General features: G+C 33.4%; 4 protein-coding genes across 4 annotated transcripts; 2 read left to right on the top strand and 2 right to left on the bottom strand.

Moving 5' to 3' along the window:
* The first annotated feature begins 815 nt into the window (after positions 1-815).
* On the top strand, positions 816-4,552 carry LOC123894734 (receptor-like protein kinase HSL1). Its single transcript, XM_045944799.1, has 2 exons — positions 816-3,735; positions 3,946-4,552. Exons 1-2 carry the CDS (start codon positions 1,140-1,142, stop codon positions 4,317-4,319), a joined length of 2,970 nt encoding a protein of 989 aa, XP_045800755.1. The 5' UTR covers positions 816-1,139; the 3' UTR covers positions 4,320-4,552.
* Positions 4,553-10,449: 5,897 nt separating this feature from the next.
* On the top strand, positions 10,450-12,845 carry LOC123894735 (NAC domain-containing protein 73-like). The gene is made up of 3 exons (XM_045944800.1): positions 10,450-10,892; positions 11,260-11,452; positions 11,939-12,845. The coding sequence occupies exons 1-3, from the start codon at positions 10,776-10,778 to the stop codon at positions 12,484-12,486; spliced, it is 858 nt and encodes a 285-aa protein (XP_045800756.1). The 5' UTR covers positions 10,450-10,775; the 3' UTR covers positions 12,487-12,845.
* Positions 12,846-13,597: 752 nt separating this feature from the next.
* On the bottom strand, positions 13,598-17,894 carry LOC123894736 (protein N-lysine methyltransferase METTL21D-like). Its single transcript, XM_045944801.1, has 2 exons — positions 17,113-17,894; positions 13,598-13,954 (listed from the first exon to the last, which is right to left on the bottom strand). The coding sequence occupies exon 1, from the start codon at positions 17,788-17,790 to the stop codon at positions 17,116-17,118; it is 675 nt and encodes a 224-aa protein (XP_045800757.1). The 5' UTR covers positions 17,791-17,894; the 3' UTR covers positions 13,598-13,954; positions 17,113-17,115.
* A 2,520-nt stretch (positions 17,895-20,414) lies between these two features.
* LOC123894737 (zinc finger protein MAGPIE-like) lies at positions 20,415-23,703 on the bottom strand. Its single transcript, XM_045944802.1, has 3 exons — positions 23,354-23,703; positions 22,668-23,064; positions 20,415-21,736 (listed from the first exon to the last, which is right to left on the bottom strand). The coding sequence occupies exons 1-3, from the start codon at positions 23,460-23,462 to the stop codon at positions 20,914-20,916; spliced, it is 1,329 nt and encodes a 442-aa protein (XP_045800758.1). The 5' UTR covers positions 23,463-23,703; the 3' UTR covers positions 20,415-20,913.
* Between the last annotated feature and the right edge of the window lie 991 nt (positions 23,704-24,694).

Below are 24,694 nucleotides of genomic sequence, written 5' to 3' on the forward strand. Positions count from 1 at the left end.
AGGGTCCCCTCAATCCCACTCTGCTGAATTTGGAACCCATATCTTCCTTATTTTCAACAACTCCTTTGTCTTTAAAGTTGACCTATATATTAGTCTCTTGGTGCATGTCTTGGACTCAAATTTCTTTGTCATTTTCGGTGATTACTATACTGTTGTTGGACATAGGTTGCATATCTTCTGGCTCATATACTTTTAATTTCAGAAATCACATTTTTATGACATACTGTATTTGCTTTATATTTTCTGTACATTAATGAAAAATTGAACTATTCATTTTTTTTTCTCGCATACCTAGAGTAATTAGGTTCTAAACACGTCAAACACTAAATATAAACATCTTTCTTGATTAGGAATCAAAGTTTAGTTCATTATGTTTGTGAGACTAGTTTATCAGTAATAAAAAGTTGACGTCAGTTGCGTCCTAAAAGGCAAGTGCTCACCAGAGCCAGCTAACGAGCTCAAAGTTGAGACTAAGACTCTGAGAGAGCGTTGAAAGAGGTATTTACAGACTATCCATTAACAAGACTAACACGTTCAACAATAGAAATTGAATTCACATTTTAGTGAAATATAAGTCAACTGTATAATCTTCATCCGACCGATTTTTGAAATTACAGACATAGTTTCTATTGCATTGCGGTATTAAATAAGGCCAAAAAGTACATACCAAAATGGATTTGGATTGCCGGCTGTAGAGAAAGCACGCGGTTTCACCCTGTTTCAAATTTCGGCCGGCAATTCATGATTGGACACCTCAAATTAAATATTGAAAAAACAAACATTAAAAAATCTCATCCGTCAATTCATGATAGAACAGTTCAAATCGCACAGTAACTGCACCAAATCCAATTCCATACTATCCAAATCCATACCAGTATACTACTATAGAAAAACATGACAGTATCCAAATCCATACCAGTATACTACTAAAGAAACATGACAGTATCTGATTGATCTAAGGAATAGAAAAAAGAAAACATGAGAACAAACATTTCCCATGTTAGTTAAGTCATTTCACCTACTATATACCCACCACTTATACTGTTGTGAATTAGTACTACAAACTGTCACATACAATTCAATTCAAAATATGATCTCTAAATTCTGATGAACACTCTCAGTCTCAGCAACACAAAAACATGAACTATAGCAAAATGATTGAACTATTATTCCTCATTCTCTCAATAATCTCTCCCACTCTCTCTCTCAACCAAGAAGGTCTCTTCCTTCTCCAAGCCAAACACAATCTCTCCGACCCTTCAAACTCTCTCTCCAACTGGTCTCCCCATGACTCCACTCCATGCAACTGGACTGGCATCCTCTGCAACAATCTCACAAACTCTGTCACTTCCATAAACCTCCCTAACTCCGATCTCTCCGGTCCTTTCCCGACTTCCCTCTGCCGTCTCCCTTCTCTCTCCCATCTCTCTCTCCCTAACAACAGCCTCAACTCCACTCTCCCCACCACCATCTCCACTTGCACCACTCTTCACCATCTAGACCTCTCTTTAAACCTCTTCTCCGGCGAACTTCCAAACACTCTCTCCAATCTCCCTAACCTCAAACAACTCAACCTCTCCTTCAACAACTTCTCCGGTAAAATCCCGCCAACCTTCGGCTTTTTCCGGAGACTTCAATCTCTCTCCCTTGTTAACAATCTTCTCACCGGAAACATACCTTCTTCTCTAAGCAACGTTTCATCTCTCAAAGAACTTCACCTTGCTTACAACAATTTCTTCTCAGAAATTCCACAAGAATTCGGAAACCTCACCAACCTTGAAATTCTATGGCTTTCCGGTTGCAATCTTGTGGGTCAAATTCCGGTTTCTCTTCGGAAACTCGTTCGTCTTCAAAACCTCGATTTATCACGGAACATGCTCAACGGAACCATACCGGAACTTATGATCTCCGGTTTAACCAGCATTGTGCAAATCGAGCTTTTCCAAAACTCATTCTCCGGCGAGTTACCACGTGCCGGTGTATCGAATTTGACTCATTTGGAACGATTCGATGCTTCTGATAATGAGTTAACAGGAACGATTCCTGACGAGTTGTGTCGTTTGAAGAATCTGGGGTCTTTGAATTTGTACTATAATAAACTCAACGGTTCTCTGCCGGAGAGTTTAGCTTCGTCGGAGAATTTATACGAGCTTCTTCTGTTCAACAACACACTCACCGGAAAGTTACCGAGTGGCTTGGGAAACAATTCAAAGCTTCAATTGCTTGATGTTTCGTTTAATCAATTTTCCGGTGAGATTCCGGCGAGTTTATGTCGTCAGGGAAGTTTACAAGAACTGTTATTGATTCACAATTCATTTTCCGGTGAAATTCCGGCGAGTCTTGGAAACTGTGTGAGCTTAATGAGAGTTAGGTTTGGGAATAATAATCTCTCTGGTGTTGTTCCTTATGGACTTTGGGGTCTACCCCATATGTATCTACTTGAGCTTGTTGAAAATTCTCTTTCTGGGTCTATTTCTAATGCAATTTCAAGAGCAAATAATCTTTCAATTTTGTTAATTTCAGGGAATAGGTTTAATGGGTCGATTCCGGAGTCAATCGGGTTGTTGGATAATCTTGGAGAGTTTGTTGCTAGTAGGAATAGTCTTACCGGTCAAATTCCGACCGGTATGGTTAAGTTAAGCCAGTTGGGTAGGCTTGTTCTTAGAGGTAATCAATTTTCTGGCGAGATTCCTAATTGGGTTGGTGATTGGAAGAAGCTTAATGAGCTTGATTTGGCTAATAATAGGTTTGTTGGTAATATTCCAAGTGAATTAGGAACTTTGCCGGGGCTTAATTTTCTCGATCTTTCTGGTAATTTACTTTCTGGTGAAATTCCAATGGATCTGCAAAATTTGAAGCTTGATATTTTTAATCTTTCAAATAATAAGCTTTCTGGTGAAATTCCTCCTCTTTATGCAAATGAGAATTATAGGGAAAGTTTTTTAGGAAATACCGATTTATGTGCTGATCTTTCGGGAATGTGTCCGAATTTGGGTGAGAAGAGTAAGAATAGGAACTTTGTTTGGGTTTTTAGGTTCATATTTGTACTTGCTGGTGTTGTTTTAATTGTTGGGGTGGCATGGTTTTACTTCAAATTCCAAAATTTCAAGAAGATTAAGAACGGTTTTCGTACATCGAAGTGGAGATCGTTCCATAAACTAGGGTTTAGCGAGTTTGAGATTGTTAAATTGATGAGTGAAGATAATGTAATAGGGAGTGGATCTTCTGGGAAGGTTTACAAAGTTGTGTTGAGTAATGGAGAGGTAGTTGCGGTGAAGAAATTATGGAGAGGAACTAAGATAGAAAGTGGAAATGTTAATGATCAAGAAAAAGATGAATTTGAAGTTGAAGTTGAAACATTAGGAAAGATTAGGCACAAGAACATTGTAAGGTTATGGTGTTGTTATAATAGTGGAGATAATAAACTCTTAGTTTATGAGTATATGCCTAATGGAAGTTTAGATGATTTGTTGCATAGTGGTAAGAAAAACTTGTTGGATTGGCCAACAAGGCTTAAAATTGCTGTTGAGGCTGCTGAGGGACTTTCTTATTTGCATCATGATTGTGTTGTTCCTATTGTTCATAGGGATGTAAAATCTAGCAATATTTTGTTAGATGGAGAATTTGGTGCAAAAATTGCTGATTTTGGAGTTGCTAAATTTGTTAGAGGTGTCAGCAATGGGACAGAAGAACCTATGTCTATGATTGCAGGATCTTGTGGTTACATTGCACCAGGTACTAATCATAATGCATTCATAATTGATTTCCTTTCCTCGGATTAGGCATATTCCATATGTCATTTTCTCACATTATTATCGGTGTCGTCGTGTCAGTGTCTGTGTCGTGTCCGTGCTTCATAGTCTATTACCAAGTAATCTCAACATGCCTCAATTATATGCAAATTAATCAAGTTATAAACTAAGTGTCTTTCATTTATGTGTGCAGAATATGCTTATACTCTTAGGGTGAATGAAAAGAGTGACATTTATAGCTTTGGTGTAGTGATTTTGGAATTGGTAACTGGAAAACACCCTGTTGATCAAGAATATGGAGAAAAAGATTTGGTAAAATGGGTTTCTTCCAAATTGAATGAGGAAGGACATGATCAAGTGATTGATCCAACTCTTGATTCTAAGTATAAGGAAGAAATCAGCAAAGTACTCAACTTGGGGATTCTTTGCACAAGCTCACTTCCTATAAACCGTCCTTCAATGAGAAGTGTAGTGAAAATGCTGCAAGAAGTAACAACAGTTGCTAAATCAAGAAGTGGAAAATTCTCTCCTTATTATCAAGAAGTAGTCTCTGACAATGATCATTAGGAAGCATAGTTTAAACTAGACCTACTTGTCGCAGACACAGATACTTCGACACTGATAATAATTTGAAAATTTGAATAATTAAATGTAATCACATGTGTCGATGTTGTATTGGTGTTGGTGACTAATAAGTGTCAGACACCCAGACACAACTTTAATTTGAAGTGTCGGTATTAAATAGTCTGTTGTCATTAAACTATATAATATTTATGGAACATACCAATATTCTTAAACTATAATATCATGAAATGTTTATATATATGCTTTGTTTTTCAGCCCATATCTACTTGTCTGCTTTTATTTGTTTGATTCAACAATGTGTCTGCTTATGGTTCTATATTGCTCTCTTCTCATCAATGCTAAGTCTTGGCATTTTTGGAATGGCTATTATATCCAAATTAATAGGCTAATATAGAATTGACTCAGAAACTGACATTAGTATTTGGGAAGAAAATTAAATATTAGTTTGTAATTTGAAGGGGTCGTGTGTTATATTATATATCATGGCAATAAATAAACAAATTGAGGCATCAGCAAACAAAAATGCTTTAAGGCTTAGACAATGAGATACTTTTTGGAGGGCTTGTTTGTTATCATTATTGAGATTCTTTTTAGATAAAAAAAATAATTTAAAAAATTTGGCAACTTTTCCAAGTTGAGATACTTAAACCTCAAATCTCAATTTTAATATGCAACAGCGGTTAGTTATAAATTTTCATAGGTCAATGAATTTAGTACTAAATTTACTATGAAAATGCATTGACCTATGTTATTGTTTCAGTATGAATGACCAATGCATTGTTGGGGACTTGAGGCTAGTTCTATAGCATAACTGCATAAGTGACATATATAAGTTTTGCATCATCTACGGATTAGTTTCTATCGGTGAATCAATAAATCTTACGATCGAATCAAATGAGGTATGACGAACACATTAGTCTAATGGTAACAAACACATCGTGTGTGGTGCAAAATTATTTTATATGTGCACATTAAACAAGTCTTGTTTTGGTGTTTTTCATTTTTTTTTGGAGTAAATACTTTTATGAGTAAAGAGATGAAGAAGTAAATGACTGAGTAGAATGATGTCTACTGGATAAGCCATTGATTTACTCCATAAACTATCACCTCTTTGATTTAATCCCCAAATTATATAAATATAATAAGTAGTTCAAAAAATATATAAAATCCATTAAGTTAGAGACCAAGATTATGTTGGTGAACCTTCACACTTGAAACCTAAGGAGCAAGACATTAAAAGAGTATTTCTCACAAATAATTACCACTATTCCAAATGGAAAAGAAATAAAAATAAAAACAATTCCGACACATCATCAATTTTGTATAGTCAGATGCTACGAGAGGAAAAATTCTCCCCACCACCACCACCACCCCCGCACACACACACTCATCCCCTCTAAAATTACACATGAAAAAAATAGTTTCGAATGGAATAAAAGAGTATTAAGATTTAAGGAAATTTTTTCATTCCACCCACTCACTTTCTTCCCTACTCCTAGCAATTCGGAAAACGTTTTCCAAATTTTTATAGTGTAAATTTTACACTAGAAAAACAGTTCGGAATGTATTTTCCGAATTTTTTTGCGCGCTAGGGAGTAAGCGAGAAAGTGAGTGGATGGGAAGAGAAAATTTCGATTTAAGAAGGAGAGTTTGGGTCAAGTAAGCTTACTTATACAAAAGTTGCAATATTGGGTCAAATGTTTGGGTTTCGGTCATGGGCAAATTTTATTTGAGTATTTGAGTCTTGCAAATTTCTAACAATCTAATTTTCATATTCTTTATTAAATCACCTTGGTTATAAAATTTTGACCTTTATGTACCAAAAAAAAATAAAATTTTGACCTTCTTAAATTGTCTTTATTTTACATTTTTTACACTTTTTTTATGAACTTTTAATTAATAATTTATTTTTAAAAATAGATAGGCCAACCTATCAGTCCGTCGGCCATCATAAAAAGGAAAAATGATGAGATTTTTCGACACTTTATATCTAGTTGACCTATCCTACATTGTTCCGCTTTAGACGAGTTATTGAGGCAGGGCGGGGTGGTCGATTTTGTCATTCCCAATTCTTGTGAAATAATCCTATACTATTTACATAGTAAGTAGGGCTGCTGGACAGCTGAAAGTTCATGGCTTCATTTCTTTATGCATGCATGTAATTTTCTTTTTTGAACACCAAAGGCAATTAAAGCCAAAGATTCTCTTAATATTTGTTATGGGGAGAAATTGTGCATGGGTCCCGTTTTGCTATAGTCATTATAAACAATCTATTTTGTATTTTGTATGCATAAGTATGCAAGCGTATTCTATGATTTATATTCTAGAATCTACATTGGATATATAAGTTAACTTGTTACCGATTGGTGTTTGAATATTATTTTTACCTAAAAACACAGATTCCTTCTATATGTAGATTATTAGGTGATTAATTTTTTTGAGGAATTACATTTAATAATTGACATTTTGAACATGTAAATTTGCTTGTCAAGACCATCAGCATCAACAACTCGAACTTATTCAACAATCACATGAACTTTCTCTCTCGTCGTTCTCACAAAACCACCATCACCCACCTCTCGAACTTAACCAACAATCTCCCTCGTCGTTCTCATATCATCATCAACAAATCGTCAGTTTCATCAAGATTTAATCCCTCTCTTATTTCTCAAACTTGATCAAGGACTTCTCTCAAACTTTATCAAGGAATTCTCTCGTCATTTTCCCGAAACCCGCAATCAGGTAAACTTATCATACTCTGAGAGCCAATCAGATTGATCACAGCCTCGTGTTCTTGCTTGTAGTGCAACAATTTCATTCCAAGCATCTTCAAGCTCAGTTGTCACCTCCAAGAACCTTCCATAATTAAGCCCCCTAAATTTGGCTGTCATTCTGATCTGCCCCTCCTATTGAAGGGATTCAGCAAGGAAAACATGCTCTTGTATGTTGCGCACAGTAATCCAGTTCATAACTCTAGTCCACCCAAACCTTTGGTGGACAACAATCAATTTCCCCCAAAAATGGGCATTTTTTTGGTAGACTTTGGCAGCCAACAAATGTCCACTTTTTGGCAATTTTGAGCTGTTTTTTGGGGTTTTCTTGCCTCCGAGAAATATGTTTTTCTTGTAGTGTCACATTTGTTTAAACATTATTGTAGGGCGATTTAACGCTGTTAAAATTCATGATTATTTTAGCATTTTCACCTTATTTTGTGCTTTATCTTCAAACTTTTGACTTGTTTTCAATAGAGCTATATTCTTTAGGTATTTACTATGTAACTCTACCTAGAAACTACTAAATAATATAAATTAATTATTAAAATTAACATATGACGGACATAATTGATATATACAAGAACTTGTATCATCAATGTCCAAGCTACAAAAACTTGATAATTATGAAACAAACCTTTATCTTGATCGGGAGAAATGATTGTTTCTTCATTTGAACTAAAAATTGTCTTTTCTTCTTGAGAAATATGAAAACAAAAACAATATTCAGTATATGTTCGTTATATGATAGATGATTGCTCCATTAATAAAACAATCAATGAGTACCCTATAATCAACATTGTCCCTAAAACTAGCTTTCATCACCCTATGTGTGAGACTCGTCAAATTACGTTTGATTAAGATAAGCAACATGAGACAATATGCACGGGTCAGAAGTACAAATCCCTGAGTTTTTTTGTAACGATTGAAGAAATCGAAAGCCCTTACTTGGTCGATGGTGCAAAACCTAAGTAAAGTTTGAATGGCTTCATAATCAGGGTCAGATTGAGAATCTGATTGGCTCTCAGAGTATGATAAGTTTACCTGATTGCGGATTTCAGGAAATGACGAGAGAATTCCTTGATAAAGTTTGAGAGAAGTCCTTGATTAAGTTTGAGAGAATAAGGAGAGGGATTAAATCTTGATGAAACTGGCAAGTTGTTGATGATGGTATGAGAACGACGAGGGAGATTGTTGGTTAAGTTCTAGAGGTGGATGGTGGTGGTTTCGTGAGAATGACGAGAGAGAAAGTTTGTGTGATTGTTAAATAAGTTCGAGTTGTTGATGCTGATGGTATTCCGAAGGCAGTCCCGTATTCTTTGTACATGATATTTTTGTTTTTGGCTGACTATTGTGATTAAGTTTTTTTTTATTTTTTATAAGGGCTTAAAGGTATCCTCACGACTTTGACCCTTTGAGTCTGTTATAAGACTAATCTTTGAATTGACACTGAGACATTTGATTTATTTTTTTCTTTTAATTTGAGACTAAGCTATCTCCCGAACATGCGACTTTAGAAATCAAACTCGAGTTGAAAAAGTCATGTTGTCGACTCTCACAACAACAAATTGGAATGCATACTAATTAGTAAGAAGTCAATTGTTTAATTAGCTGTTTGCTGTCAAAAAAAGTTAATTTGCTATGTTTTTTGTTAGAAAGGGGAGGTGAGTGTGAGTCCATTATATCTTTTTTATTTTTAACGACAAATTGTTATTATATTACAATATTATGTTATATTTTCTCGTTGTCAAGACTTGAACGATGGACCTCAAACTCCTTAACCCTTGACTCAACTAGCTTTATTAGTTGAACTACTCATCCCACCCCGAGTCCATTATATATATCTCACAGAATTTTTTTATGTTTCTTTCTATGTTATATATCTCACAAGAAACTTTTATGTTATATCCAATACACTTAAATTAACCAAGGGTATTCCTTGTTGAGTACCTAACCTCTATATATATTACCTTGATAAACAGAGAAATTTTACTTGCACAAACAAGAATTTATATATTTGCAAATTTTGCATGACATTATTTACTGTACACATTATACATTGAAACACATTAAGCATAGATGTGAAAGAAAAAAAAATAAAAAATCTACCTACTTACATTTTCACCACATAGTGCACAAATCATGACAGCCCATAAATAAATGTAGGGTCAGTACTTCCACTTTAATTTAGGCTAAAGTCATTATTATGGTACAAAATCTTGTCTTGGTCTATATACAAATACAACTAAAGCATGCTGTCTAATATATTTGATTGAACTTGAATCTTAGCTCAAAAATAATTGACTTGGATTGGAGACTGTTTTTCAATATGTTATTTTGTCTATCCTTCACTTAATACAAATACATAGTTTAATTAATGGATATAATTAAGTGTAAATGTATCATCTGACTAAATCTCAGAGAATTTAGATATCAAAAAAAAAAAAAAAACTCAGAGAATTTGAAAATATCTACATGTTAAAATAATTTATAGTATTAAATGCATATATCTCAATATTTTAAAAATCGCATTAAAAAATATAAAAAATGAAGCAGACATAAAAAATAGCGAGATTTTGTATCATGGTTCAACTGGTTTAAACTATTTGACTTAGAACGAAACTGTGACCAAACTGTTCAAATAAATTAATTGCCGATAATGCAAATTTACGATTCTGCCGATTAAACTACTCAATTTCATTTTTAAAATATTGATATAGTCTAATACATTTATCAACAGATGGTAGCATTTGATGCCACATTGCAGGTGATAGTATGCTGCAATGCAACTATCATTGATGTTACTATAAAAGATGGAGAAAGAGAGGTTTCTTGCTATGCATGAAAAGTCTACATAAAGTAATGAAATTGTTATGGTTGGTTGAAAAATGTTTTCTTCAATTTAATTTCTCCCTATAGTTTTCTGGTATGAATATATTTTTAACTTTATATACACTCCAACTTGACATCAGACCTAAGTTCTACAATTCTCTGCTTCTACATAATTAGATTGCCTCAATCCCACTCAACTCTTCTATAATTAATTAAATAATTAATATAACATATCAATATTTTTAATTATTTAAAACTAGTTTTATTCTAGACTAGATTTTAATCTTAATTAAAGCTACCCTTTAGTCAGACTAAAAAAGGACAAAAATTCTACATTTATTCTTCAACAAGTTTTCATACAAATATACAAAGCAACTACATAACTTGAGATCCAAGCAATCTTTTATATTTTTTTATTCCTCTTCTCTCAGTGCAACTAACCCCATCTATCTAATTTTTAATTTCAGTCTCTATATTAAGAATGTTTAGGTGTCACACTCTCTCATTCACCTCCATTAGTAAGAAAAATTAAGAAGATCTAGCTACAATTTTATAAGATTTAATTATAATATAAAAGAAATTAAGTACTAAAAAAAGTAAGATAGAATTTAATTCCTTTCCACCTCTCAACAAGAAGTGGCATGAGGGAGCAACCCTTTAGAAGAGACAAGTTCTTCTTTTCTAAATCTTATTATTTATTTCTCTACTTTAAATATCCATCTCTTAACTCAAGTTATCTCTCTCTGTCTCCCTCTTGCTCTATCTTTTTTGTTTCTCTTTCATTTTTCTTTTATACACAAATGAAATGAGAAGCAAGGTAGAGAAGAGAGAATAAATGACTCAGTGTAGTTACCCTGAAAATAATCATCATAGTGTTCTTATGGAGAGGAGAAAAGATAGCTTAATAAGAACTTGTCCTACTTGTGGTCATCATATCAAATGCCAAGATCAGGTTCATCACATTGCATTATTTTGAAATCACGATGAGTTTGATGAAATCACAGTGCCACCGTGATTTTGTTGAAACTTTAAAGTATACTCCCTCTGGTCTCATAAACAATAATTCTTTTTTCAGGTTCATTGAATAACTGATGTATGAACCAGATATTCAATGAACCTGAAAACCGAATATTTACTTATATATGAGACCAGAGGAGTAACTTTTATCAAAATCACGATGGCGCACTGTGATCTTGCCAAATTTACCATAATGAACATTTATCATATTATGTTTCTTTGGTGATGTTATTAATGATTTTATGGTGTGTTTTTTTCCTTGTACTAAATAATATGAATATTTTGGTATTAACATTAATTAGGGTGCTGGAATTCATGAGTTACCTGGATTACCTGCTGGGGTGAAGTTTGATCCTACTGATCAAGAGATTCTTGAACATTTGGAAGCAAAAGTGCGGTCTGATATTCAAATGCTTCATCCTTTAATTGATGAGTTCATTCCTACTCTTGAAGGAGAGAATGGAATCTGCTGTACTCATCCAGAGAAGTTACCAGGTCAATTTATTTAATATACAAGCCACCAAATATATGCATATACTTGTAACTAATTTTTCATTTCTTTTATTCTTTCATATTTCCTCCGGTCCCATATACAAACAATGATTATTTTCCATGTTCATTGAATAACTGATCCCTATTCATGGACCATATACATCAGTGAATATGGACCAGATACAAACAATGATGTATTTGGTCTATATTCATGGACTAGATACATCGGTGAATATGAACCTGATACATCAACTAGTCAATGAATTTGAAAAAAGAATCTTTACTTATATATGATACAGAGAGAGTGGTTTCTAATAAAAGGGTCTCCTCAAATATATAAATGACATTATATGCATATATAATGTGAAATGTGACTTATATCAATGGATACATAAGACTTATATCGTTAACGAGAAGAACAACAAACCAGCGTAACTAACAAACAAACAAACTAACTAGTATAACTAATTTTTACATATAATATTGCAGGCGTTGGCAAAGACGGCCTGATCCGACATTTCTTTCATAGGCCATCAAAAGCATACACAACAGGAACAAGAAAAAGGAGAAAAGTGCACACAGATGAAGATGGAAGTGAAACAAGATGGCACAAAACAGGTAAAACAAGGCCGGTCTATATAAATAGCAAGTTAAAAGGTTACAAAAAAATCCTTGTGCTTTACACTAACTACAGAAAGCAGAGAAAGCCAGAGAAAACAAATTGGGTTATGCATCAATATCATCTTGGAAACAATGAAGAAGAGAAAGAAGGAGAATTAGTAGTTTCCAAAGTTTTCTACCAAACACAACCTAGACAATGTGGTTCATTGATGAAAGAATCATCATCATTTTCTGATCAAAAACTAATTAATGATAATCAAGGTGTGCATGAAGTGGTTAATCATAAAAACAGTGGATTTGTTGAATACTATAATACTTCTTTTATATCTTTTGATCAAGGGGAACAACATAGATCAAACAATGCTCAAGTGGTTTCTCATTTTCCTGTTCATGATGGTAATTCTTTCATTCCTTGAAAGAAAAAATTAACATGAGAAGAGATGCATGCATGGATGCTTATAATTTGAAGAAATAAGTTAATAACAATTAACAAAAATAGTAGTTACTAGTTAAGTGGGGAAAAGTAACTGCTTCTGATGAAAACTAATGGTGAGGGCTAAGAAAGGAAAAAGAATATAAATATATATATTATTTTTGGTTGTAATGTGTAACTTTGTTTACTTTTTTGTTTTACATTTTTTTTTTGAAAGGTAGCTTATGTTCTCATGCTATGTACAATGAGACCAAAACATACATATCAAAGGTTTGATACCTTTATACTTGGGTAAATATTAACTATATATCAAACTGTACACAAACATGACTTTTACCTTAAGCAAGTCTTCAATTACAACTCTGTCTATGTTTTTCCTTATATAAGACTGTTTAGTTTGTGAGAATATTTTGTATTTTCCATTTTAAAAATATGTAATTGTAATGGAAGTTGAAATACTAGTTAGAGATGAGGTAATTTTTAAAATAATGAAAACAATATTTTGACAAATATGCATACAATTGTTTACTTCAAAAGTCTATTATCTTCACAAATAAAATTAACACAAATTTTAAGAAATTTTAAAAAATTTAATTTTTACAAGATATTTCCAAAATTATTTATCGTTTAAATTAATTTTTATAAATAAAAGTCATAAACACAACTAGCTAAAAAACATGTTATGAATTACTAGAACGATTGGGAGCACATCCAATGCCACTACAAGAATTTATGTTGGAGCTAATTGAATCCAGATTGTAAGGCGAGAACTGCTCACTACTTATAAAAGATATTTTTTAAGTCATATTTCAATCAATATGAAACTTCTCAACACACCTCCTTCACATCCAGGACAGGGCATATGGAGCATAACTCAAGTGAACCCGATAGCGAATAGCCAACATATGTTGTATAAACTTTGATATTCTTTTAGAATTTAAGTTAGACCTAAATCAACTCCAATAAAACTGATTTGTAAGGCAATTTTGGGTCGTATCTCATTCAGAGATCCACAAGAACTTCTTTCCTTGATGTTCTTATTTTTGCATCGATAGCATACCATATCAATATCCATCCTCCATCTACTTCAGATGTGTTTAGGTAGTTTGTACTAAAAGAGTCGAATATTGTACCAATACAATGATATAATTTACGTGAATTGCAATCAAGTCAATCAGAACTTTAAGCCACTGAAAGAACTTAGGCAAAGACATAAACCTTCACACTCAAGAAATTATATCTACCTATTATTTGCTATCAAATTGTATAAACCTTCAATAATCATACACCAACTATATAAAATAATTTTCCACATACATCTAATTGTGTCTCTTGTTACCAAGGATCTCTTGTTGGCAATCATTCTGAGGGTCAACATGAACACCGGGACGACTACCATTCTGTCACACCTGTCAGCAAGAATCTGTCTCCGCAGTAAGTTTCTCAAGACCCTAGAAAGAACAAAGATAATTTGCATTAGAACATTGAAATGGGCTTGTAACCTTTCACATGCAAGTTGTTTATAAACTTAATTCCCAAAAGGAATTATAATTCTGAAATAAGAATAAGGTGAAAATCATCAGGAAATTTATAGATGCAATATTTGTATTCATGGAGCTTCACATCGTACCTAATTACTACACTACAGTTTTGCCCGTTGCGAAAATAGCAGTTAGTTCAAAATCAATCACGCTGCAGTGCTATAGCAGTAGCACCGCTATAGTTGCTATTTGACAACACTTTATACTAAATAGTGATTAGTTCAAATTCTGCTATCCTGTAGTGCTATAGGCTACAGCTGATATTTGACATCACTGCTACACAGCAGGACAATTCTCTTCACCTCTACTTATAATAATCAGAAATTCAGAACAAGGACTAAACCCGGTTGTTGCTGATATTTCTGTCTCGAGCCCTTCTTCCATAACTCGGGCTCAAATAAAGAAGAGATAAGATGGCCCTGTCGAAAATGTGCTTAGAAATCCATAATAGAGTCTGATCACAACAGCTGAATTGACTATTTTAAGCCATAAAACTATTAAAGAATTTAGTAGAAAAGATTGATTCAGGAAAAAGGGAAGTTTTCCACTATATAGCAAGCGTACATGCCTGGTGTGTGACTGTGTGTTAAGTGTTAACAGCAGGAAGAGTAGATGTCTGGCGTGTGTTCAGCTGTAAAGGTATATATCACCCTGTCATACCCCAAAATTTGACTTTCCTTTTAGTGTTATTATGCAATTCTCTTTCAAATGTGTGTGTGTTAGCTGTTTGGCAATGAAAGGAGTTTTCCAAGTGCTTATGGTTATGAGTTCGAGTCCCACTTGAGTCATTTTATGTGTTTTTATTTTATTTTGTTCCTAACCTTATTTTTTATCTTTACTTAATTCAAGAAAACCACAAAATCATCCTTTCTTTCGTTTTTATTTTAGGCATTCTTTTTAAAACTGTTATTTAGTATTTTTAATCATAAAAACAATATAAAAGGAAAAAGAGATGAAACAGCTAAAACAAAGCTGCACTACGCGTGAAATCCAAAGACGGAATTTTGTGTCTCGCTCATCAAGAGCATTCAAACGGGTTAGAGCCCTGATCAGAACAGATCACACACAAAAGGAAAATTGGAATTTCCTTCATCAAGTGCATTCAAGCAGATCAAAACAAAAGGGGAGACTTTGCATTTCAGTCATAAAACAGGATTAATCTGTTTAATTGTCTTCCTAAAAGAATGAGCTCACTCCTCTACTATAAATAGAGGTAATCATAAGGAGAAAAGAGGACACAAAAAATCTGATAGAGGTAAAACCAGAGGCTGATGGTGCAGACAAACCAGATGAAACAGTACCAGTTTCCGCAGAAATGGTATTGGGAACAGAAGCAAAACTAGTATCTACAGAGGTAAAACCAGTGGTTTCTACAGTAGAGATAAGTGTATCAATGGCTGGTAATGGTATTTTAAAAACAGAGTCAGTAGATGAAGGTGGGGAAGAATTCTTTTGATATGGAAAAATAGTTTCATATAAAATTACATGTCTAGAGGCAAAGATTTCTCTAGTTAGTAAATCAAAGAGTATAAAACCTTTGGTTCCGAAAGAATGACCAAGAAAAACACACTTTTTGGCTCTAGGTTGAAACTTAGTCCTATGAGATTGAAGTGTGGAGGCAAAGCAAAGAGACCCAAATGTACAGTATGGAATGAGGAGAATGATTATTTAAGGTTGGGGTGGGTAATAGGTTGAGTAAATGTACAGCATGACTAACTGAAAAGGACCAAAACGGGAGGGGTAAGGGTGATTGAAACATCAAGGACCTAGCTATATTAAGAATATGTTGATGTTTTCGTTCGACAACCCCATTTTGTTGAGGTGTCTCAACACATGATGTTTGATGGATAAAATGAGGGAATGGAAAACTCAACACCATTGTCACTCCTAATGATTTTTACTACTTTATGAAATTGAGTTTCACCATGTAAATACAAAAATTAGAACATAATCACCTTGATAGAACCTATTACGAAGTCCGTTCCAAACTTCGGAAGCTTCCGTGAGCCAGATGACGCTAGTTCCAATTTCCGGCGAAATGATCCATGAACGAATGAGACTTTTACAGAGTTTCCATTGGCTATAATTTGGGATCTTGTTCAACAGGTTTAGGAATGGTACCATCCACAAACCCTAATTTGTTCTTCATCTCAAATACCATCAACATTGCTTGAGCCCAGCCATGGTAATTTGAACCATCAAGAACTGCTGTAACAATCTTTGCTGAAGCATTTTCATTGGGATGAACAAAATACGGATTGGAGAAATCTTGAACGAGCATAGAAGCAACGGTAGAAGCAGTGGAAGATGAAGCCATAGAAGATTTTACAGAGCAAGAATGCACTTGCAGAGAAAAAGGGATCAAGATTTGGTGAAGAAGAAAGTGGTGAATGAAGAAGAGAGAGAGTTCATCGCAGAGAAAGGTTACCAACTGATACCATATTAGAAGAATTAACTATGTAAAATGAACTCTGATTTATCCAATGAGGGAAAATTCCTTATATACAATTAGTTGTCAAATACAAGTAAAACTAACCAAACTCTAACTATATATTTAAGCTATTCTAAGTCAACACTGTATATTAAAAATTAACTTACTACTCTAACAGTAGCATAGCAGAATTTGAACAAATCACTAATGTTGGGCGATACACTATTTAGTACAAAATGGTGTCAAATAGCAGCTACACCTACATCAGCACTATAACACTTGCTTAGTGAAATTTGAACCACTATTTTCCACCATCAACAATCAACAACACCGATCATTACAATGCATTAATAGCAAAACAAACAAAAACATAGCAACGAAACAAAAACATAGCTCATAGCTTAGTAATCTCGACTTTGCTTATGCTTGTGACTTTTATCATGTTCGAAATTGCATTGTTTTTGTCATTTTTAGTGAAATGAAGTAAATTTTTACTGTAAAAAACTACATTACCAAAATTATAAACACTACATGTTTTGCATAATACATAACACACGATTAGGTAGAAACACGAAATTATTCTAATGTAAACCGAATTGCATAATCGAGAAACATAACTTTAAAGTTAAAACTTTACCAATCACTGTTTCTTTTTCTTCCTCAACAGATAAACATCAGCTTCCTCATAAGCATACTCATGATGAAGATGATCATGAGGAATTTTCTCAATTTCAAAAACTTCGCCGCACATTTCCCAAAAAAGCTTATGTGCCTCAGGTGACCTAATCTGATAACCTAACAAAACAACACCATCTTCAGCCAGCAAAGCTACCATAGCAGAAACAAATTCAGGAACAGATTCTTCAATATAAACAACATCAGCAGCAATAACAAAATCAAACGGAGGATTCATAGAATTAATCTGAACACTATTATTCCAATACAGAATTGAGTATTTCAGATTCTTCTTGAGTATTGATTTGTTCACTTTGAGATTCTTCTTCAGTGCTGGCATAACAGGAGCTATATCGGTGAGGATTATGTCGGTGAGGCCGAGTAAGTAGAGGCCCATACCGGCGACGCCGCAACCGCAACCGAGTTCGATGGCGCGTTTGGATTGGAAGTTTAGGAGGGTGATGTAAGGGTTGGTTTCGGGTGGGGTATGGATCCATCGGTCTACGAATTTGACGAGGACGAGAGAGCATGGCCATACGGAGGTTCCGACGTGCATGGAGCCATTGTTTTGGTGGAGAGAGAGAACGGTGTCGCCGTCGCCGACGGGAAGTTCGATCACCGGCGAGTCTGTGAACTTCATAGTTTTTTTTTTTTTTTTTATCAGTAATTTTTATTCAAGAGGAATGGGAAAATGTTTCGGTTGTATGGCTCTATGCTTAAGATGGGCTGGGCTTAGAATTTGATAAATCAAGACTAGGCCCAAGAACAGTCAATAGAAAATAATAAGCGAAAGTTTCTTTTAGCATCTATGAATTTATCGCGCGCCCTATATTTACTCATAGTAGAGTGGTGAATATTAAAAAAATGAGAAATTTGAGAAGAAATCTCGTCAGCTACCTAAATAGCTGATGGTGTTTGAGAAACTCCTACTCTTAGGACTCCAAAAAAAATTTCCATAATAAGTTCTAGGCGGAGTTAAATATTTGATTATTTAGCTCTTTGAATGAATGAATTATTTTATTTGACTAAAAAAAGATGCTCTAAAATCTTGCTGGAATCACACTTCGGAAAGTTTTTTTTATGTGAAAATATATACCATTAGAAATACGTTTTTGGTAGTGTATTTTAAACATATAGAGGATGAATTAAGAAATTATAAGTGGACAAAGCTTTACCACATTCATTCCGTCCATGCTTTTCTCAATTCCAATATGTACAATCCTTATGACTTGATTATCTACTTATAGATGAAAAATACGATTTGTTTAAACATTATCGTGGCACAATTTACACCAAAACAATTGCAGTTTATCAACAAAATTATAAAGTATTTATTTGTGGTTTTCACCATCAAAAATTTATTGACGGTTCAAGCGTTCAATATCTAAACAAAAACCCTCAACAAGGGTTACTTCATTCAAAAAATATCCTTACACTTTATGGTGGCTAAAACCACCAATAAGTATTATTGCAAAAAAAAAAAGTGACCCTTTGAAAAGGTTTAAGCTGCTAGGAAATTTGATTTTTATTTTTTATTTTTCACAAGATAAATATGACACTAATTAGTGCTCATTAACTTGCATTAACTCCAAGACATGCTCATATAACTCCCTTTTATCTTGCATCAATTCTAATTTATGATTTCAATAATATATTTCACCAAGCAATTTCTAATGTTAGTGGTGAAGAATCAACATGTAATGTTGAAAGAGTTTAAAACAAACATGGAAGAAAGTCGATCACCTCCACCAGATGAAGTACCAAAAAGTACTTTTCTTATTAAATGAATTTGTTTAAAGAAGTTGAAAAGCTTCGTAAAGATGAGAGATTTCAAGCTTTGAAAACTTATGGTAGAGATTTGATTGGTTGAATAAGCAAGGAAGCTTGATCCTGTTATTGGACGTGATGAAGACATAATAAGAAGAGTTGTGAGGATTTTTTCAAGGACAAAAAACAATCTTGTTCTTATCGATGAATCAGGTGTTAGAAAATTGTTGTTGTTGAACAGGACAGGACAGAACAAAAATAGTTGACTTCAAGGTTAAATGCGGATACATTTTCCTTACTCGTGGATGCAACGGGTGCGACCAAACGCATGGTGAAATGCAATGAAAGTGGACCTCCTCAACCAACTTGTGCCTCTAACTCATTAATTCTTTGAGCTTGCTGTTGAACTTAATCAACAGTTTGTTCATCTTGGACCTCCAAGATGTCAAGGTGAAGCTGGTTGATCTTAGCGTCGTGTTCTTGAATAACAACTTGCAGTGCGGAAATTTCATTCCTAGCATCCTCAAGCTCAGCTGTGATCACCTCCAAAAACATTCCACGAGCCCCCCTAAATTCGGCTGCCATTCTGATCTGCCCCTCCCATTGAAGGGATTCAGCATGGGGAGCAGGAGCACGCTCTTGTATGTTGCGCGCAGTAATCCAATTCATAACTTTAGTCCACCCAAACATTTGGTGGACAACAATCAATTTCCCCCCAAAATGTGCACTTTTTTGGTAGACTTTGGCCGCCAACAAATGTCCACTTTTTGGCGATTTAAGCTATTTTTTGGGGTTTTCTTGCCTCTAAGAAAACCCCAAAAAACATTAGATAAGACTCAAGTTTATAAAGACTAACTCTCATTTGATTTCTCAACCCAACATTCTAGGAATTGGATTTGCCACACATTAACTGTTCTCAACCGCGCAATTTACATCAACGACTAAGATTGTTCAACTGCGTTAAATTGATTTTTTTTTAAAAGGAAAATTTAATTGTTAGCATGTTAATTGTTATGTTAATTATTTTTTTGTTTTTACACCTTGGCAGAACTTAAACCCTGGACCTCCAATTTCTTTTAACCCCTTAGCTCAATTAGTTCAACCAGTTGAGCAACTAGTTCAATGAGTTTAGCTATCCATTCCACTGGTCATTGCTTGTGTAATCTAAACTATTCGATCTCAAATTAATGTATGTGATTAAATACGGCTTCAATCAGTGTCTATGTTAATACATCAGCAAATCTAGGTACAAAATTCTAAGATGTACCATGGTTTATTTTAACCAACATGCTAAAAGCCAATTTGTAGTTTGTACTATTGAATCATGCTTTTTGTTCATTGAAAAATTCTCTTTTTGAGTCCAGCTTAGCAGGGAAAAACCACAACAGAGAAGAAACTAAGTAATAATGGAGTTCAAAAGAGGTCCTATCCTATATATCCTTTGCCCCCACAACTCCACCAACCCCCTTCCCCTTTATAAAAAAATTAAAGCCATAATTTTTAAAAGGAGACATCTTTATGGATTCAAAAGAATATACATTGCATTGCATGCATATATCTCTTCTTAATTTTAGCCCTTCAATAGTTTTCTAACAACTTTTCAAGCTTCCTCAAGCACACTCAATTTTCACCTTTACCACTGTAAAAAGTTATGAGTTCGATTCACGTTCAATTTAAAACCTTGAGTTTCACTCTTCCCCTTTCACAAAACCTTCTATTGGTGTTCATGTTGAACAAAGTTTTTCAAATTGCAAGGACTAATACCAAACAAAAAAAATTGCAGGGACTAAAACCAAAATATGCTACAACTGCAGGGACTAGTAACATATTTAAGCCTATACTAAAATTCTATTTTTATTATGTAAATCAATACTTCAACGAACGTTTAACCGCAGATTATACGATCAATAAAAAACTCTTATGTAAAATTTTAACATTGCTACATAATTTAAGGGCGCTCAGACTGTGATGAGTAGGAGGGCACGGGGATACATGATCAAATCAAATCCATCTTCTGATGGATGAATGGATGCAAATGGTTAGCACCACCAACACCAAGGAAATCCCTAGTTTGTCCCCAAACATTCTCTTCATTCTGCACACGTCGTCGTTTTGTTGGGGGCATTTGTGACAATTCACCTGAATAGTACTCTGCTGTACCATGATCACTTGTTGTAAACACCCCACAAAATTTGTTACCATGATCTTGACTTGGACTATTACATCTCAATCCTAAACTTCCAAGGTATAATGAATCAGTTGAAGTTGTTGTCCCAATTTGAGCAGCTTTTTGTAACAAAGCAGTTGCTGACATGTTTGCAAAGGTTGTGATTTGATGATTAGATTGAGATTGGTGTTGTGAGCTATACAAAGAAGGAACACTAACAAGGTTGTTTGCATTTGCACTATCCTTATCAATGTTGTTGTTATTGACAAGTGGAAGTGAAACAGAACTAGTTAACTCTTGAGATTCATTATTAGAAGATAATTTATTTCCAAACACCCAATTTTGATGATAAGTTTCATGCAAATTGTTGTTATTAGCCAATATTGTGTCATGAGATGGTTGAGACATCCAAAGGGATAAACCTGATCTTGATGTTTGATTTGTTGTTTCTTGATTTGTGCATGAATTTGGTTTGAAAATTGAGGAAAAATGAGTTCCTCCTATGTTTGGGAGAAGTGAATTTTGCATGATGTTGTAATTAGCAATGTTGTTACCTCCCATTCCTAATAATGAGTTGGTTGATCCGTTTATTCTAGCTGTTTCTTCTGCTAAGGCTTCACAGAAAGCCCTATGAGTCACAAAGCTATCCCTCCTGTGTTACAACAAATTCAATTCATAAGTAATCAACCATTTATATAAACAATGTGATAATAAGTGTCCTAACGATACTGCTCGGTAAAAATCTATTTTTCAGATTCATTGAATAACTGATGTATCTGATTTATAATATAGACTAAATATATCAATTATTCAATCAATCTAAAATTTTTTTTTTTCTTCTTATAATTAAGGATGAAGTGAGTATTATTTGAGGATTTCATAAAAGAAAATATTATTTTGAAAATACAAGAAATTGTAAAAGTAATAAATGCACAATTTCCCGTGTAAAAGTTACTACTTTCGATTACTTAACCAATGTTATAAGGACACTTGTTAGTATTTATCATAGTAAACAATTGGAGTGTACGAAAAAAATAAATATAAGATGACTGTTTTTTTTTTCCCTAACCCTCAGATTCTAAGGAGAAATAGTCCCTGATGGTCTGAAGTTTGGTCGATTTTCAAAATAGTTCAAATTTAATACTCTTAAATTTAGTCGATTCTTAAGAGATCGAGTTTAAACTCAGATACTCATGATTGATTTGTTCTTAAATCAAGTTCATTAATTAAACACTTGAACTCAATAACTAACTCATATTTGATAACTCATATTCAAATTCTAGCAGACGTCCAACTAAAAAAGACAAAAAGTGTATGCATATTTGACTTTAATGGTCAAAACTTAAGAATTTATGGTACAAAAAGTCTAAATCAATTAATTGGGAATTAATCACTCTACTTAATTAATTTATAAACCCATTAGTCTTAACTATTTTACTATATGACTTCTACTATTAAATGCTTTTCTTTCAAGTTCTTTTCATTAATTAACTAATTATAACCCATTTTAGAGCACTAGATAAGTTAAAATTTTGACATAAAATTTGATTAGATATATGATCAACAAGGAAAAAAAAAACTACCTCGAAAATATAGTGCCACAGTCACATTTGTATTCTCTGGTACCACAAGTTTTTGAATGTGCTTTCATATCTGATTGAACAGCATAAAACTTTGAGCACTTCTCACACTTCCACTTTTTCTCACCGTGCTTCCTACAAAAGTGCTTCTTTATCCCAGTTAAGTCTCCCAAAGCTCTTGAAGGATGATTGTGAACACAAGTCTTTTCTGGACAAACATACACTCTCTTCCTTATTTCTTTGCTTGTTCTTTGTTTCAGCTTCCAAGGAAGGTTATGTCCGCGTCGATGAAGTTGAAGATTTTGGTCCCTTTGAAAACCTTTTAGACAAATTTCGCACACGAATCTATTTGTTGCCATCAATGTTTTTGGTGATAAAGATATCACTTCTGCTTCAGGATCTGCATATATGTATAATCTATGAAACACCGAAACAAACACACATATATATAACTACGGTAATAATTTGAAAAAAAAAAAGTAATCATTGAATAAATTGTCGGACATCAGACACGTTTTTAATCTGAAGTGTAGTGTTACATAGGATATGATAAATCATTTGATTCTTGATTATTTTATATAAAAAAAATTAACTAGTTATGAAATTTGAATATATCTTTGATGAGAAAATGGTAGCTAGATAAAGAAAAAAAAATAGAGATAAGCTATGAAATTATAAGAAGAGCTTACCTGGATTTCCAGGAAGGTTTCTTTTCCTCTTTAAAATAGGAGGATTTTCATTTGATGAACTTGTTGTGTTTTCATGAAGGAAACCATTTGAAATATCTCTATTGTCCATATTTTCTTCAATTCTAAGTTTGATTTTGTTTTTTTGAGAAGATATAGAAAGAGATAAATTAGGTGATTAAGGTGGGAAGAAAGAAGTATATATTAGTGTTTGAATTTGGAGAGTAAAATAGAGAGAATGGGAAGGTGTAGTTATAGCTTTCTTAATTACATGGTTTCTAACCCTAAACAACATGAATTGATATATGCTAGATGGGATCTCTATGTCACTCTTCTTTTCTTTATTGATTTATTATCATATGTTAGTGAATTTTATTATTATTTACTATAAGTACTTTTTAGGAGGAATAAAAAATTAAGTTGTTATGGGAGGCTAAAAGCAAAAGAAGAGAAAGGAATTGGTGGGGTCAAGTAAGGGAAATATAGAGAGAAAAGAGGCAAAGGTGTATGATGACACATATGATGAGGTTGATAGCAAGAAAGTTACATCCATTTGGAATGATTATCCCATAATTTGTTGCCTTTTTCTTCATAATTTTAAAATCATATGTCTTTCAATAATTTTTATTGATTTTATGAATTTTGAAACTAAATACTCTTATTATAACTGTTGCATTTGATAACTTCACACATATTAAGAAAAGATGATGAGTAAAATATATTGAATGGTAGTTTTAATATTTTTTTTAGTTATCATGATAGATGTACGATGTTTTCACCTTTGTTTATTAGTAACTAATCTTTATCAGAAAACTTTGGGGATACATAATGGTTTCTTTTTTCTCAACCGATTTTTTTCATAAATAGGAGCCTGAGATTGGACCCCTCACCATTGATATTAAATTATATTATTTATTAATCAATGATATATATTGTCATTTGTGATAAATACAAAATAAAAAAATACTAACTTGAAAGATGATACAATGGGGAAAAAATCAATTAAAGCGTTGTTGAAAATTGAAAGTACCTTTTTTTCATAACAATTTTGTTGTTCCAAATGTAACATTTTTTTTTAAGAAGCAAATGTGACATTTATTATTGGACAAAGAGAAGCAATTATATGATAAGAAACCACATAAGCTCAAGTTTGTATTTATGCAACATAGCAATATGTAATGCTCAATTCAGTGTTAAGTGAAAGCTTAATATAATGTGTTAACTCTTATTTACTTAAGTGGAACTAAGTGAAAGGATAAAGATGTAATTATGCCTATTACTTACCATCCACAAACTATGTCTAAAAAAAGCTAGGTTACTTAAAAGAGTGTTATAACTAATTTA

The sequence above is a fragment of the Trifolium pratense genome, linkage group LG7 (genome assembly GCF_020283565.1).
Source record: "Trifolium pratense cultivar HEN17-A07 linkage group LG7, ARS_RC_1.1, whole genome shotgun sequence".
Lineage (NCBI taxonomy): Eukaryota > Viridiplantae > Streptophyta > Magnoliopsida > Fabales > Fabaceae > Trifolium > Trifolium pratense.

Excerpts from the sequence above, each read along its gene's own strand:
- LOC123894734 (XM_045944799.1), top strand. The coding sequence starts at position 1,140 with ATGAACTATAGCAAAATGATTGAACTATTATTCCTCATTCTCTCAATA. Across the intron at positions 3,736-3,945 it reads TTGTGGTTACATTGCACCAG|AATATGCTTATACTCTTAGG; the intron begins GTACTAATCATA and ends TTATGTGTGCAG.
- LOC123894735 (XM_045944800.1), top strand. The coding sequence starts at position 10,776 with ATGACTCAGTGTAGTTACCCTGAAAATAATCATCATAGTGTTCTTATG. Across the intron at positions 10,893-11,259 it reads ATATCAAATGCCAAGATCAG|GGTGCTGGAATTCATGAGTT; the intron begins GTTCATCACATT and ends AACATTAATTAG. Across the intron at positions 11,453-11,938 it reads TCATCCAGAGAAGTTACCAG|GCGTTGGCAAAGACGGCCTG; the intron begins GTCAATTTATTT and ends ATAATATTGCAG.
- LOC123894736 (XM_045944801.1), bottom strand. The coding sequence starts at position 17,790 with ATGAAGTTCACAGACTCGCCGGTGATCGAACTTCCCGTCGGCGACGGC.
- LOC123894737 (XM_045944802.1), bottom strand. The coding sequence starts at position 23,462 with ATGGACAATAGAGATATTTCAAATGGTTTCCTTCATGAAAACACAACA. Across the intron at positions 23,065-23,353 it reads AAACCTTCCTGGAAATCCAG|ATCCTGAAGCAGAAGTGATA; the intron begins GTAAGCTCTTCT and ends ACATATATGCAG. Across the intron at positions 21,737-22,667 it reads TGTGGCACTATATTTTCGAG|GAGGGATAGCTTTGTGACTC; the intron begins GTAGTTTTTTTT and ends GTTGTAACACAG.